The sequence below is a fragment of the Oncorhynchus kisutch genome, linkage group LG15 (assembly GCF_002021735.2).
Source record: "Oncorhynchus kisutch isolate 150728-3 linkage group LG15, Okis_V2, whole genome shotgun sequence".
NCBI classification, from domain to species: domain Eukaryota; kingdom Metazoa; phylum Chordata; class Actinopteri; order Salmoniformes; family Salmonidae; genus Oncorhynchus; species Oncorhynchus kisutch.
Genome location: NC_034188.2, coordinates 67,339,716 through 67,355,283, shown reverse-complemented (window position 1 = coordinate 67,355,283; position 15,568 = coordinate 67,339,716). Strand labels below are relative to the sequence as shown.

The window sequence follows — 15,568 nt, the reverse complement described above, 5'->3', positions numbered from 1 at the left end:
CAAACTACTTTTCAATACTCAAAGGGAGAGAGGAAGACAATAGCTGTACTGTTTTTTTACTTTTAAACTCAATAGAATTGTTTTCAATTTCGTAAAGCAGTTTGTGTTTCTTAACGATGAAAAGCTAAATAGTAGGCTGGCGACTGGTGAATACGGGGAAGAAAGAGTCGCTTGCGCGATGTGTATGATTGGAGGTGAAGCCAGAGTGGAGCCTGCCCACACTCATCGCTTGCTACCCCGCAGCTCACCAGCTGATGTAGGCTGCGTGCGCCAGTGTGGTGCGCCATTCCCATGGCTAGCTAGAGGACAGAACCTTCACTGCTCTGCGCACCCAGTGCTGCAAATATTCTGCTTATTTTAGTAGCCAATCCAGTCAAGGTGCAAATACAGGAAGGTGTGTCCAAGTCACCAATGGTCGAGTAGAATTCAAGTCACAAGTCATGAAAATTGGGAGTCAAGTTCCAGTCCTGGACTCGAGTACTACAACACTGCTTAATTGTTACTCAAAAATGATTTGATATTGAGATAAAAACAGCAGCATTGGACCTTTAACTGCTGTTATAGTGTTATAAGTTACATGCTGACTTCACCCTAAGAGGGTGGTCTGACAGATTAGAGGGAGTGTCAAAACATTGTCCCTGTGGTGGGTCTCATGACTCATGTCCTCATCCTAGAAATCACACACAGGACCAGAAGGGATATGACAGATCAGGTCTCAGGCAGAATGACAACATGTGGACAGCAGCCTCTGAAACAAATACAGAGGACTGGGTCGATTCTGCCCGAGATTACTTCCATCTCTACAGAAGCATCATTTGAAATGGAAATGCCTGGGTGGTCTGTTTCCTCCTGTACCTCTCTCTGTGTCAGGCTTACGTATGGTTATGCACTAACTGCTTTGGTTTAGCCTATATACTGTAGAGCTCCTTTGTCACGAGAGGATGAGGAAAGTTAGAGGGAGGGAAGGAAGGAGAGTGGGAGGGAGATTGAGATGAGGAGGGAATGGGAGGGACCAAGGGAGAGAGAAACGTATGGATGCTTCCCCTATTTCTATTCTCTGCTATTAAGGTGTAATTAAACAGTGAAAGCATGTTGTGGATCCACCTCATGGCGAAGGACAGACTGAAGGGGAGCATTTTGATTTAACCTAAGGGACAGATGAAAGCAACCAGCATCTGTTTAACGCTGCTCAATCCAGAGGCAACTCCACTCTTCTGTCCTAAATCCACCAGCCGGTGGTAGGAAACTACGGGTTCAGCTTAGTGACTTCTATCTGGAGACACAGGACTGCAGTTGAACGCTGTCTGGGAGACATCCAGCTGTGTTGTAACCTGACTTAAAAGCTGAGGACCAGTTAAAAGCCTGCACTGGCAGGTACCAGTATGCGATTGTGTATTCATTTCTGTTTCTGGGTCCAGATGTGTGTATTAATAGTTAATGACTGCAGGCATGTTTCTATTTAGGGATTTGTGCTGCGCCGTGTGAGGTTGTCAGTTTTAGTTGCTTGGCTAAAATGCGTTGGTAAAAAGAGTTGGGGGATAGAAAGAGCGTAAACAAAACAGAAGTAAGACATGCACTACATTTACTCAGTTTAGTTTGCAGTGTTAAATGACTCCGCTCCATATGACTGTGTTTCCCTGTCCAGACATCCTCTTGACATATTGTTAATCATCATTGATTCATGTTTGTTGTCTTATCATGCTAACCGTCCATATTTCCATCTACATGACCGTAGTTAATGTTGTTTAATTCACTCATTGACTAATGATTATTCTTCCAGCCTGTATTAATAGTTGACATCCTCCAAACAATATTGATTATTTTCTTTTCTATTTCAAATGTTTGCTTTGTGATAAGGTATTTTGCATTGATTTGTTACTCTCTGCATAGCTACGTGTATGAAGGAGCTGTGGTTTACCATGTTATTGAGCAGTGATGGGTAACTAGGTCATATTGTGTTGGGTAACTCGAGTATCTAGATTAGCTGTTCACTCTTCTAAATAACCAAAACCTCCTCTGCCTCGCAGGCCTTTGAAGTTATGCCTGTATTTGATATTATTGTATTCCCCTTACTATTCCTGAGGCTTTGATCTCCTCTTGGTATAGGAGTTTATGGAGTTATATGGGACGGAGGGGGGGGGGGGGGGGGTTCTTGGTACATTTCCATAGCCTCTCAAACGCTGAAGGGGTTCTCAATTGCTTAAATATTATTAATATACTGCATTATTTTTTGGGTTGAAAAACATATGTCATGGGCTCAGTGTCCCGGTGTTGAAAATGCACATTCGTACTTTCTTAACCTCTCACAACAGCCAGTCAAATTGCAGAGCGCCAAATTCAAAACAGAAATCCCATCATTACAATTCCTCAAACATACAAGTATTATAAACCATTTTAAAGATAAACGTCTTGTAAATCCAATCACAGTGTCCAATTTCAAAAAGGCTTTACAGAGAAAGCGCCCACAGAAAACCATACAGCCATTTTCCAGCCAAGGAGAGGGCTCACAAAAGTCAGAAATAGCGATTAAATTAATCACTAACCTTTGATGATCTTCATCAGGTGGCACTCACATGACTTCATGTTACACAAGAAATGTGTGTTTTGTTCGATAAAGCTAATCTTTATGTCCAAAAACCTCAGTTGAAATTGGCGCGTTTATGTACAGTAATCATTGTCTCAAACAAACATCCGGTGAAAGTGCAGAGAGCCACATCAAAGTACAGAAATACTCATCATAAACATTGATGAAAGATACAAGTTTTTAACATACATTTAAAGATAAACTTCTCCTTAATGCAACCGCTGTGTCCGATTTTTAAAAGGATTTACGGCGAATGCACACGACGCGATTATGTTAGGTCAGCGCCTAGCCACAAAAACCATACAGCCATTTTCCAACCAAGGAGAGGTGTCACAAAAGTCAGAAATAGCGTTAAAATTAATAACTTACCTTTGTTGATCTTCATCTGGTGGCACTCCCAGGTCTCCATGTTAGACAATAAATGTTTGTTTTGTTCGATAATGTCCCTCTTTAGTGCGTTTAGTTCAGAAATCCAAAGGCACAATGCGCGCTCTCAACATCAAGACGAAAAGTCAAAAAAGTACAATAAAAGTTGGTATAAACATGTCAAACAATGTTTAAAATCAATCATCAGGTTGTTTTTGTCATAAATATTCAATAATATTTCAACCGGACAAAAGCCTCTCATTGAAAGTGCTGTATCTCCCGCATTTTTCAGAGTAAAAGCCTGAAACAATGCCTAAAGACTGGTCACATGTAGAGGAAGCCATAGATCTTGTGAACTGGGTCCTAAGTCTTTGTATGGTGGATAGGCTTTCAATGGAAAAACAGCCTTTCAAAATAATAGTACTTCCTGGTTGGATTTTCCTTATTGTTTTCCCCTGCCATATCAGTTCTGTTATACTCACAGAGATTATGTTAACAGTTTTAGAGTGTTTTCTATCCAAATCTACTAATTATATGCATATCCTAGATCCTGGGCCTGAGTAGCAGGCAGTTTAATTTGGGCATGCTTTTCATCCAAAATTCCAAATGCTGTCCCCTACCCTAGTGAAGTTAAGAGTTCTTTCTTATTGTACATGAAGTCAGCAGCTCTCAAGTCCAAAGGACCTCAACACATTTTTTAAAGGGGCCTCTTCTTTTTGATATATTATGTAGATAATACAATTAGATTTGAGATGTTTCTGGTCATGACAAACTAACCAATTTCTAACCATGATAGTGTTACCCAGTTGGCTCTACTGTCCATTACTGATAGAGTTTGGAGAGTGAGCTAAGTGACCGAACATGAATGTGTGTTTTACTTTCACACTAGTTCAGAAACAGAAAGAGGTTGCTGTATTAAACTCCTGCATTATTTAGAGTGTGGTGTCCCTCACTATTTAAATCTCTCTGTACCCATTCCCCTGCAGCTGTCCTTTGCAGAGGAGCAGGCTGAGGGGAAGAAGGCTGGTCTGGACTCCAAGGAGCCACTCTTCGTGGTTCAGATCTGCTGCCAGGTATAATGGAGCTTGAGGGCTAGGCCCTAGTTTCTGACCCATAGAACATTTTATCTGAAGCATGATACTCATATCTAAGGGTGTAGGATAATCCAGTGCTTCTCAACCCTCTCCTTGGGACCCCCAGACGTTTCACAATTTAGTTGTAGCCATGAACTAGCACACCTGATTCAAGTAGTCGAGGGCTTGATGATTAGTTGAACAAGGTTTGCTAGCGCTGGACTAGATCAAATACATGGAATGGCTACGCATCCAGGAGGAGAGGTTTGAGACAGGCTGGGATAATCCATTTTGTGCCTTTGTACAGTAGCTTTATCCGAGATTCCTTCACTCATTTCAGGCTCACTGTCTCTGTTTGTGTCTCAGAGTCTGAGCTGGCTGGTGAAGCGCTCCTATGAAGACTTCCGTGTGCTGGACAAACACCTCCACCTTTGTATCTATGACAGACGCTTTTCTAAACTAACTGAGCTGCCCCGCATTGACTCTCTGAAGGACACAGTAGAGGTAGAGGTCAGTCAACAGGACTTAATCTTACTACTAGCAATATTATACTATCTGCTGTGAATGAGACCGGTTGTATCCCAAATGACACCCCATTCCCTAAATAGTGTACTACTTTTGAACAGTGCACAGGAAACTAGTTGACTAATTGGGGAATCGAGTGCCATTAGGGACACTTCCACAGTCATAGTTACATTACATCAGGTATCTCCCCTGGCTTTGCATTCAACCTAACTCATTCCCTGCGGCTCTATTCTCCTCAGGAAATAACCAAGATGTTGGCGGCCTACCTGTCCCGTCTCTCAGCCATCGCTGACAACAAGATCAACTGTGGTCCAGTGCTGACATGGATGGAGGTGAGCTACTCATGTTTCTCTTTATTCAATTAGACTTCTTGCAGAATGACATTTTCCATAGATCGTAATAGATCCATTTGCTGTCTTTGCTAAACTGCGTTATGTCATTTTGTACTCCATCAGCCTGTGTTTTTGTCTCTCAGATTGATAACAAGGGCAACCACATGCTGGTAGCTGAGGAGTCCTCCATCAATGTTCCTGCCATCGCCGCGGCCCACGTCATCAAACGCTACATTGCCCAGGCCACAGACGAGCTGACCTTTGAGGTGACCCGTCTGGGCATCTTGGGATAGGACAGGAAAGGGGAGAGGTTTAGGGAACAGTGGGAAGATATGGGGATACATTCACTAGGGTATTTGTACACATTCTGCCGTGGTTGTTGATGTTTTTAAACCCACTCAAACTACTATACTCTCTGTTGTCTTTTCTGTATCGTCCCTGTTCTAGGTAGGGGACATTGTGTCAGTTATTGACATGCCCCCTAAAGAGGACACTGGCTGGTGGAGAGGGAAACATGGTTTTCAGGTAAAACCCCTCAAATAAGTCTGACTTAAACAGCTTTGTCTGTCCCTTCATAATAGTGACCCATTTTCTGCATCCCACTCCCTACTGTACATGGAGGTTACTATCACTTACTCTTCCTTAAATCGTATCTGGTGCATAAACAGCGTGGGAGAGTTACGATTCCTCCTTCTGTTTCTCTCTGTGCAGGTAGGCTTCTTCCCCTGTGACTGTGTGGAGCTGATCAGTGACAGGGTTCCCCCCTGTGTGTCCAGCTCTGTGCCAAAACCAGGTACTGTGGCCTGTTTTACAGCAACAATACGTTGTTCTCTCTCTTCTCCATGATGCATGTATAACTGACTGGAGGTGACTCTTAAAGCGTGTCTGAATCAATGAGGTTCGTGTGTGTGTGTGTGCGTATGTGTGTGTGTATACAGTGCATTTGAGAAGTGTTCAGACCTTCACTTTTTCCACATTTTGTTACATTAGTCTTATTCTAAAATGGATTAAATTAAATGTTTTCCTCATCAACCTACACACAATACCCCATAATGACAAAGTGAAAACATATATATTTTTTAATGTATATATTTTTTTAATGATACCTTATTTACATAAGTATTCAGACCTTTTGCTATGAGACTCAGGTACATCCTGTATCCATTGATCATCCTTGATGTTTCTACAACTGGATTGGAGTCCAACTGTGGTAAAAAATCAATTGATTGGACATGATTTGGAAAGTCACACACCTGTCTAGATAAGTTCTCACAGTTGACAGTGTGTGTCAGAGCAGAAACCAAGACATGAGGTCGAAGGAATTTTCTGTAGAGCTCCGAGACAGGATTGTGTCAAGGCACAGATCTGGGGAAGGGTACCAAAAAATGTCTGCAGCATTCAAGGTCCCGAGAACAAAGTGATCTCCATAAATTTTAAATAGAAGAAGTTTAGAACCACCAAGACTTCCTAGAGCTGGCCGCATGGCCAAACTGAGCAATCGGGAGAGAAGGGCCTTGGTCAGGGAGGTGACCAAGAACCCGATGGTCACTCTGACAAGCTCCAGAGTTCCTCTGTGGAGATGGTTGTCCTTCTGGAAGGTTATCCCATCTCTGCAGCACTCCACCAATCAGGCCTTTATGGTAGAGTGGCCATGCGGAAGCTACACCTCAGTAAAAGGAGTGACAGCCAGCTTGGAGTTTGCCAAAAGGCACCTAAAGACTCTGATCATGAGAAACAAGATTTTCTCATCTGATGGAACCAGATTGAACTCATATGTGTTATTTCATAGTTTTGATGTCTTCACTATTATTCTACAATGTAGAAAATAGTATAAATAAAGAAAAATCCTTGAATGAGTAGGTGTGTCTAAATCTTTTTTTGCTTTGTCATTATGGGGTTTTGTGTGTAGATTGAGGGGGGACGACGACAATGTAATCAATTTTAGAAAAAGGCTGTAACATAACAAAATGTGGAAAAAGTGAAGGTGTCTGAATACTTTCCGAATGCACTGTATGTGTGTGTAAGTGTTATATGGGTTGACTCTGAAGAGAGGACCACTTTGGGCTTAAGTGTTTTTATTCATACTTTCAAGTGTTATCCACTGGGATTCAAATAAACAGTTATTGTTTTATTTACAACCCAAAAACTACATTAGATTCATTCAGATTTGGTCCCTCAGTCTGTAAGAAGCACGGAAAGCTGGTTACATTCCTGAGGAGCTTCATGAAGTCCCGTCCACCTCCCCAGAGGCTGAGGCAGCGTGGGATCCTCAGGGAGAGGGTGTTTGGCTGTGACCTGGGGGAGCACCTCCTCAACTCAGGACACGATGGTCAGTCTCCCAGCAGCCTTCTCTCTCTATAGTTAGCACGGTATAGAGAATGGTAGTCTTCTCAGTCTTTGTCGTTCAAATCTTTTGGATGTTACTGTGTTGATGGCCCTTTCTCCTCTCTTTTCTCCAGTCCCCCAGGTGATCAAATGCTGTACTGAGTTCATTGAGAGACATGGTGTCGTGGATGGGATGTACAGACTCTCTGGGATCTCCTCCAACATCCAGAAACTGAGGTAAACCCTTGCTTCACTTAGCATTACATAATGTACAACGTCTTTGAAAAATATTGAGATTCAATCATCATGTCAGTACTGCTTACAAACTTTTAGCATGTTGACCATACGTGATGGTCTGATGTTGAGCGTTAACCATTGTCTTCTCTGTTTCCCCAGACATGAGTTTGACTCGGAGCAGATACCAGACCTCAGTAGAGATGTCTTCAAGCAGGATATCCACTCCGTAGGGTCTCTGTGTAAACTGTACTTCAGAGAGCTGCCCAACCCTCTGCTCACCTACCAGCTCTATGAGAGATTCTCAGTAAGTAGCAGAATACTGGATTGGGACTGGTACTTAGGGGAGAGATGGGGGGCTGATTGGGGAAAAAATAGTGGAGGAGATATTCTTAATAATATAGTCATCTTGTAATAAACCAAGGGACATAGTGTACTAATACATAAGGGGTAGCATTCTTAATCAGAAAAAATCCTTTTAGCTCAGTGGGGTGTATTGAAGATTACCATTAACGGGGGAAACAACAGTTAAGGACAGAATGCTCCTGCTGGCCTAGTTATGAGGCTCTCTCTGTGTGGACCTCCCTCCCTCCACAGGAGGCTGTGTCTGCAGCTACTGATGAGGAGAGGCTGGTGAAGATCCACAACGTCATCCAGCAGCTTCCTCCTCCTCACTACAGGTCAGTTGGAGAACTCACAGCAAACCCAAATGGCTTCTGCAATACTGCATCTTCTGTATTCACTACAACGGTATATAAAGTCACCACTGAACTGTAGGTGCTAAAGCGCCATCTGTTGGCTAACAGAGAGTATTGACCAGTCAAAGACTTGGTATTGTAAGCTGACAGTAAAGAAGGGTGTATTCCACATGTCTGTGTTCTACCTGATCTGTAATACTCTCTGGTCTGTGTTGTAGGACTCTGGAATTCCTCATGAGACATTTGTCCCAACTAGCCACCTTCAGCCCTATTACCAACATGCACACCAAGAACCTGGCCATCGTCTGGGCTCCCAACCTGCTTAGGTATATTGTAACATTCCAACCACCAACACTGTCATTAGTATTTACTGCAAATATACACTGTTTTGTAACTGGTTATGACTGGCCATGAAGTTTAATAGGATATAACTGTGTTTCAGATCCAAGCAGATTGAGTCGGCCTGTTTTAGTGGAACAGCAGCCTTCATGGAGGTGCGTATCCAGTCAGTGGTGGTGGAGTTCATACTGAACAACACAGAGGCACTCTTCAGCTCCAAACTCAACGCCCTCATCCGGGAGAGCACAGGTACAGCATTACCCTGGCTTAGGCAGTCATAGGGAAGTTGTGAGGACATTATGTGAAGTTCAAAAACATTGCTCCCTTTGCTTCCAGGTACCAGTACCCTATCCAGGCCCAAGTCTCTGCTGGTGTGCTCTCCCTCCACTAAGCTCCTATCTCTGGAGGAAGCCCAGGCCCGTACCCAGGCCCAGCTGGGCTCCCCTGTTACTACTCCAATTCTGTCCCACAGCGAGTACATCGAGGTGGGGGAGGGACCCGGGGCACTGATGGGCAAGTTCCACACAGTCATTGAGCTCCCCACTGAGAGGTAGGTTGTTGTTGGTGCTTCTAGAAACTAGTAGCCTACAGTACATTGTAGTTGTATAAACCATGTACAGTACCAGTCAAAAGTTTGGACACACCTACTCATTCCAGGGTTATCTTAATTTTTAGAATAATAGTGAAGACTTCAACTATGAAATAACACATATGGAATCATGTAATAACCAAAAAAGTGTTAACCAATAACCAAAAAATATTAATATATTTTATATTTGAGATTCTTCAAAGTAGCCACCATTTGCCTTGATGATTAATGATCAGCCTCAGAAATTGCAGCCCAAATAAATGTTTCAGAGTTCAAGTAACAGACACATCTCAACATGAACTGTTCAGAGGAGACTGCGTGAATCAGGCCTTCATGGTCGAATTGCTGTAAAGAAACCACTACTAAAGGACACCAATAATAAGAAGAGACTTGCTTGGGCCAAGAAACACGAGTAACGGACATTAGACTGGTGGAAATCGTTTGGTCTGAGTCCAAATTTCAGATTATTGGTTCTAACCGCTGTGGCTTTGTGAGATGCAGAGTAGCTGAACGGATGATCTCCATGTGTGGTTCCCACCGTGAAGCATGGCGGTGTGATGGTGTGTGGGTGCTTTGCTGGTGACACTGTCAGTGATTTATTTAGAATTCAAGGCACACTTTACCAGCATGGCTACCACAGCATTCTGCAGCCATACACGATCCCATTTGGTTTGCGCTTAGTGGGACAATCATTTGTTTTTCAACAGGGCAATGACCCAAACCACACTTCCAGGCTGTGTAAGGGCTATTTGACCAAGGAGACTGATTGAATGCTGTATCAGATGATCTGGCTTCCACAATCACCTGACCTCAACCCAGTTGAGATGAGTTGGACCACAGAGTGAAGGAAAAGCAGCCAACAAATGCTCAGTATATGTGGGAACTCCTTCAAGACTGTTAGAAAAGCATTCCAGGTGAAGCTGGTTGAGAGAATGCCAAGAGTGCAAAGCTGTCATCAACGCAAAGGATGGCTACTTTGAAGAATCTCAAATATAACATATTAAGATTTGTTTAACACTTTGTTTGGTTACTACATGATTCCATATGTGTTATTTCGTAGTTTTGTTGTAGAAAATAGTAAAATTAAAGTATACCCTGGAATGAGTAGGGGTGTCCAAACATTTGACTGGTACTGTATGTCTCTGATCACCCTGTACATTCCGCTTTAGTCACGGGGCATGTTGTGTTATAGTAAGAGGGCTCCTGGGAAGGTGAAGAAGTCCCCAGTGGGAAGCTGGCGTTCATTCTTCCACCTGGGCAAGTCCTCTTCCATGACTTCCAAACGCAAGCTGAAGCGTCACCCCAGCGAACCCAATGAGATAAAGAGCATCGCGCTGCCAGGTCAGGCCTCAACCAGCACTACACTGTCACCATCCAGTACTGTAAACAACCATAAGGACTTTCTTCACAGCCATGTTATAAAATACCTCCCAGTCATGTCTCTGTGGTTAAATGTATGGCTGTTTTTTCCACTTGGGTGATGTGACGAAGTCATGTTTTTTTTTTAAAGAAGTCTATTTTCAACTTCAGTTTGTACTTCCATATTATTCAGGTGGAAGAGGTGATAGTGGGACACTGCGCTCCACCAAAAGTGAAGAATCTCTCACCTCTTTGCACAATGTGGAAGGTCAATATGCCCCCAGTCACACTTTCAATCCTGTCAGTACCCGTGTTTCATAATACTTGATAAACAGATTTAGAGTAATCATTTGTTTGTTACCTTTATTTTTATGTTGTCTGTTTAAGTCTGCCTCTGAACAGTAATGAATACTATTTGTCTATTTGTTCTAGGGGAGCCCCAGATGTACCGCCCCCCTAGACCACGCTCTACCAGCGATGCCCTCTCCACCGCATTCAGGGATGACCTGTGTGATGCCAGGGACAAAGGCGACCGCTACCACAAACAGGCCAAGGATGGCCATAATGGTGCTGATGGTCCTGTCTATGACCCAGCTGGTGTGTCCTCTCCACATCAGGAGGATGACCTTGACCTCTGTCTTCCAGCCCCTGGCATGGCCTTTCTGGACTTTGACCCCATGTCCTTCCAGTGCAGCCCACTGAGCCCACCAACAGCTAAATCCGCTCCTCAACGCAAAGCAAGCGTCAACTGGAGGAAGAATGTCAGGGGTTCCAGTGAATCAGAGCCCATCTCTTCATCCCTCAAAGTCCTCAGTAACTCCCAGTCCCCTGACGTCACCCCAGTCCATAGGAAAAGAGGGGAGAAAAAGAAAGTGGCTCAGGTCGTCTCCCCCAAACTCAGACGGAGGTCCTCTACGTCCCCCCCTGTGGTTGAAACAGATGTGCACACTGTGTGTATCTCTGCCCCACGCTGTGTCTCAGACACCCAGGGTGGTGAGTCCTCCTCCCCTCCACCTCTGGATCCGTGTGAGGCCCAACTAGTGAGTGGGGAGGGGAGTGAGGCCAGCGCTCCCTGCCGGCTCCCCAGCCCTCCAAGCTTCACATCAACTTTCACAGACAGCCTGGCTTCACAAAACCCTCAGGATCCAGGTCAGTGGCACATTAAAAACAAATTACATTTTTGCAAAGCCTTTTTAAATCTACAGTTTATCACTAATGTGTACAGTTCTTATTGTGTTCCGTTGTTAGCTGAAGTTCTTATGGTATTATTCTATGTGTTGTCCCCTCATGTCTGATCACAGCGTTGTTTGTCCTGTCATACTGTAGCAGCATTGTTTGTCTTATGCCTCCCCAGGAACAGATAGGCTTGTGAATTCAGTGTCTGTCCTCCCTCCTCACCCTCCGTTGACGATGGCTGCCCGCAGGCTGGCCCTGGCCCTGGCTGAGTCTGCCCAGAAGGCCACTCTGACCTCCCAGAGGAGGAGCACCCAGCCCCCCTACCCTCTCCAGAGACAGGACACCCCCCATCCCCTGGACAGACCCCCACGGCCCTCTGTTCTCCACCTCCAACCCTGCTCTAAGGATTACTGCGACCTCAAGGTCTCTTCTCCATCCCCCCTCTTACCCTTGGCTGGTACATCAGTTGAGAGTCCTTGTGGCCGTTTCCCTAGCCATGCGAGAAAACAGGCCCCTGAGGGACAAGTGGCTATGAGTAACTTCACTCCCACTGTCAGTCCCTTAGAAGCTGGAGCTCTACTGCAAGGCAGCACAGAGGTGAGGGACCAGAGAGGAGGGAGAGACAGGCCCCTGGGAGCTGTGAGACCTGTTCACCCTCAGACGGTTTCCTCCTTGTATCTCAGTGGTAGGGTCTCCCCTCCCTTTCAATCAGTCTGCTCCATTCAGAGCCCGTTAGCCGCCGCTGTCCTCGCTAACACTGACTCTGTCAATGCCTATAACTATCGGACTGTTCTGGCTGAGGCGTCCATGCCAGGGTCTGTGGAGGAGATCCCTTCATGTCCTCCTCTGCCGTCCTTAGTCCATCAGTACAGCTCTGATGAAGAGAGAGCTATGAGGGAGGCTGAAGATTTGTACAGACATCATCGGGTCAATCCAGCAGGACAGGTATCTGGACCTCACCATCTTCGGCCTGGCTGTCTCCCTCCTCACCTGGCAGGGCCCAAAAGCATGTACAAACCCACGTCTGACAGCTGCTACAGCACTTTAGGCCTCCGGCACCACCCATCTTCCTCCCCCCAGTACAGAGGTCAACCCCAACCCAGGGAGGAGCACAGCTCCAGCGGCCACCACAGATCCAGGGGACAATGGCAGAGGACTGAGGAGAGAGCCCCGGGGTACCCGGTCATCCGCAGGGCACGCTCCTTCCACGCCCAGCAACCTAGTTGTGTTCAACCGGCAGAAACTGAAGTCCTACCCCCAGACATCCTGTTCTATGTCCAACATCCAGCTGTCCAAGAAAAGGAGTGCCAGAGGCTAGTCCAGTCAGGTGTCCAACCCCTGCAGCCGTACTTTGAGAATGGACGCGTTCAGTACCGCTACAGCTCCTATTCAGACGCAGCGCCTCTAGAGGAGTCTTACTACTATGTGGACCCTTACAGGACGAGCCGTATCCGACACAGTCAGTCATACACCATGCGCTCTACTAGGGATAGTGGACATCCTGGCTACCACTATCGCCCTTCAAACAACATCCCACCTGCAAAAAGAGAACTCTTCTTGGAGAGTAGGGATCTAGAGCGAGTCATTTACGAGTCCTGGGACCACCCAGAAGGTTGTGACAGACTAGTCTATCATCCAATCAGACAAGAGAATAGAGCCAGGCAGAGAACCCAAGGCCCTATCATGTCTCCTTATGAGAACCTGGATCGTCCCCTCCCACAGAGTGACATCAGGGGCAGAGATATCAGTCACACCAGAAGCAGGTCAGACCCAGGTAATGCCTGCCTGCTGGCCATCGACAGAGTGGACAGCCAACGTGAAGTACCTGCCATGTCCCCAATCTCCCCTGGCCAGCAGCTTTCAGACCCTAGTGATTACATCAGGCACCAGAGGGGTCATTGGCCAGGTGAGGAACCAGTCCCTCCCAGGAGAGAGAGTGTCTCCAGGAGAACCCAGTCCAAGCAGGGCACCTCTCAACGACATCAACCACAGCATTGCAACGTCCCCATGCTCCTAGATGTTAAGAACGTGGAGCAGGGTGAGGGTGGTCCTAATAGAGGTTGTGACCAGGACAAAGTAATGATGGGTAATGCTGCTAATAACTACTCTGCCCGATTAAAACCAAGCATCCCCAGGAGACAACGATCACAGAGCATCAAAGAGCCTCGATACTACCACCATGTCAAATCACCTGTGGAACCAGATCACCCTGGGCCCTTTTCCACCCAGCCCCACAGGAGAACTCAGAGCACGAAGGCCATGCCCTCTCACTATGATAACCTGGAGGGGTACTACCCAGCTCCCAAGCCCAAACCCTCAGGGTCTAGTAAGGCCATGCCAGGGCCGTTCCCTGGCCACGGCTGCATGCCCCCACACAGCCACAGACTGCTGTCCCAGGCCCTAGGGGGCCACGGGGCCTTCCTGCAGTCAGGCCTCAAGCCGCAAGCTGGAGTCTACGCTGAGTGATTCAGTCCTCTAATCACACCAGAAGCTGAGGCCAGTTTGGCATAGATCGCCAACTCAACAGATTAATGTTGATGTTTAAAAAATGGAAAAAATACATACAGATATAAACCTTCATAAACTGTTTTTAAGAAAATGTTGAGTTGACACAAATGGGTGGGGTCATACTGTTGGTAACGTGTAGATAGCAAAGAAAGAGGTACATTATTTTCTCATTAAATACAATGGGACTGGTAACGGAGGTTTTGAAAGCTTGTTTTGTGCAATGGTTTATGAAGGTTTTTTTTATCATTTTTATGCCCAAAGGTTAATTATAATTTCATGTCCATGGGATAATATTGTCCAACAAACAGAAAATACCATTTTAAATATCTGCCAAATATTGTTAATCTTATGAGCAATAATATTCTAAGATATAATGTCTTATTTGGCCTACTGCCAACGTGATATTGTTTGCCTAGTTTATTTAGATCATCCTAAATATGCACTTTTTAAGAATTATAGTAAATGAGAACCATGCGTAGAGCTCCTTGACCTTTATGTTTTGCAATTCCACTGATTCTCCACTGAAGGTGTTTAGTAACATTAGCACTTTTGGTGTTATTTAGTTCATACAATAGTGGAAGACACAGAGGACATTTCTTCAAAGGCTCTCACCTTCACAAAACACTCAGACATGGAAAGATTAAGGAGCAAGGAGGACTGTGACCACAGTTAGGGTCCATCTGTCATCTTACCAGAATAAATAACTTCCAAATGTGTACATGTGCTGCAAATGTGAAAGTGTATGTCAATGCACTTCTCACATTAACAGGAAGCTGTGATGCTTCATGATATTGTGATGTATTATGAGAGGACATACGTTTCTCTCTTTGTAGGGATATTTTAATGGTATGTCATGTTTTAACTGTTGCTTTGTTCTTTTGTTATAGTTTTGTATTCATTAAATATGTTATTTCAAACCCAACCCTCTGTAAATGAGGAGATATTGCTAAGACATTTTAATGTTGTTTTTTCATTAGAATATAAATAAAAAATAAATAATATCTATAGCATACTATGAAAAATTGTCAGAATTTATTACTTTTTTTTTTTTACCATTTTGTTCATGGGAATGCACATTTAATTAAGTTATTGGTTGGAGCAAAAATGCATACTCACTGGGAATTTGTTATCTTGCAGATTCAGAGAAGTTTAGGCATTAGACAGCAGAGGGCACTGCAGTATCGCAGAGAAAGTGGTTCCCTTATAATGTTTCTCTGAATCTCTAGTGGAGATAGGACAAGTTTTTAAATTTTTTATAATCACTTTAAATCAGTTTTTCATAAAATCTCTCATTCCTTAAATGTGTAGTGGTATTACTATACACACAACAGTGACAATTTCTTTCCCAAACATGATCTATTTAGCATAGACAAAACTGACAACTTCTGAAAAGATGTAAATGCATCCTCTCCCCTTGATCTGTCATCCATATCCAAGGAAACTGCTAGTGCAAAATTAGG

General features: G+C 44.6%; 1 protein-coding gene across 3 annotated transcripts in view; it reads left to right on the top strand.

The window, feature by feature from the left end:
- arhgap32a (Rho GTPase activating protein 32a) overlaps positions 1 to 15,130 on the top strand; it is a 28,957-nt gene extending 13,827 nt beyond the window's left edge. The window contains exons 6-22 of one of the 3 annotated variants that reach the window (XM_020503282.2): positions 3,937 to 4,023; positions 4,390 to 4,533; positions 4,788 to 4,880; positions 5,024 to 5,146; positions 5,328 to 5,405; positions 5,592 to 5,673; positions 7,060 to 7,209; positions 7,340 to 7,442; positions 7,602 to 7,746; positions 8,037 to 8,119; positions 8,356 to 8,463; positions 8,580 to 8,725; positions 8,813 to 9,026; positions 10,258 to 10,406; positions 10,618 to 10,692; positions 10,857 to 11,573; positions 11,779 to 15,130. In XM_020503282.2, coding sequence (XP_020358871.1) covers positions 3,937 to 4,023; positions 4,390 to 4,533; positions 4,788 to 4,880; positions 5,024 to 5,146; positions 5,328 to 5,405; positions 5,592 to 5,673; positions 7,060 to 7,209; positions 7,340 to 7,442; positions 7,602 to 7,746; positions 8,037 to 8,119; positions 8,356 to 8,463; positions 8,580 to 8,725; positions 8,813 to 9,026; positions 10,258 to 10,406; positions 10,618 to 10,692; positions 10,857 to 11,573; positions 11,779 to 14,066 — 4,785 coding nt within the window. In that variant the 3' untranslated portion in view covers positions 14,067 to 15,130. Of the gene's footprint in view, positions 1 to 3,936; positions 4,024 to 4,389; positions 4,534 to 4,787; positions 4,881 to 5,023; positions 5,147 to 5,327; positions 5,406 to 5,591; positions 5,674 to 7,035; positions 7,210 to 7,339; positions 7,443 to 7,601; positions 7,747 to 8,036; positions 8,120 to 8,355; positions 8,464 to 8,579; positions 8,726 to 8,812; positions 9,027 to 10,257; positions 10,407 to 10,617; positions 10,693 to 10,856; positions 11,574 to 11,725 lie in introns of all 3 variants that reach the window. The other 2 variants (XM_031790894.1, XM_031790895.1) reach the window with 2 other exon arrangements.
- The last annotated feature ends 438 nt before the right edge of the window (positions 15,131 to 15,568 follow it).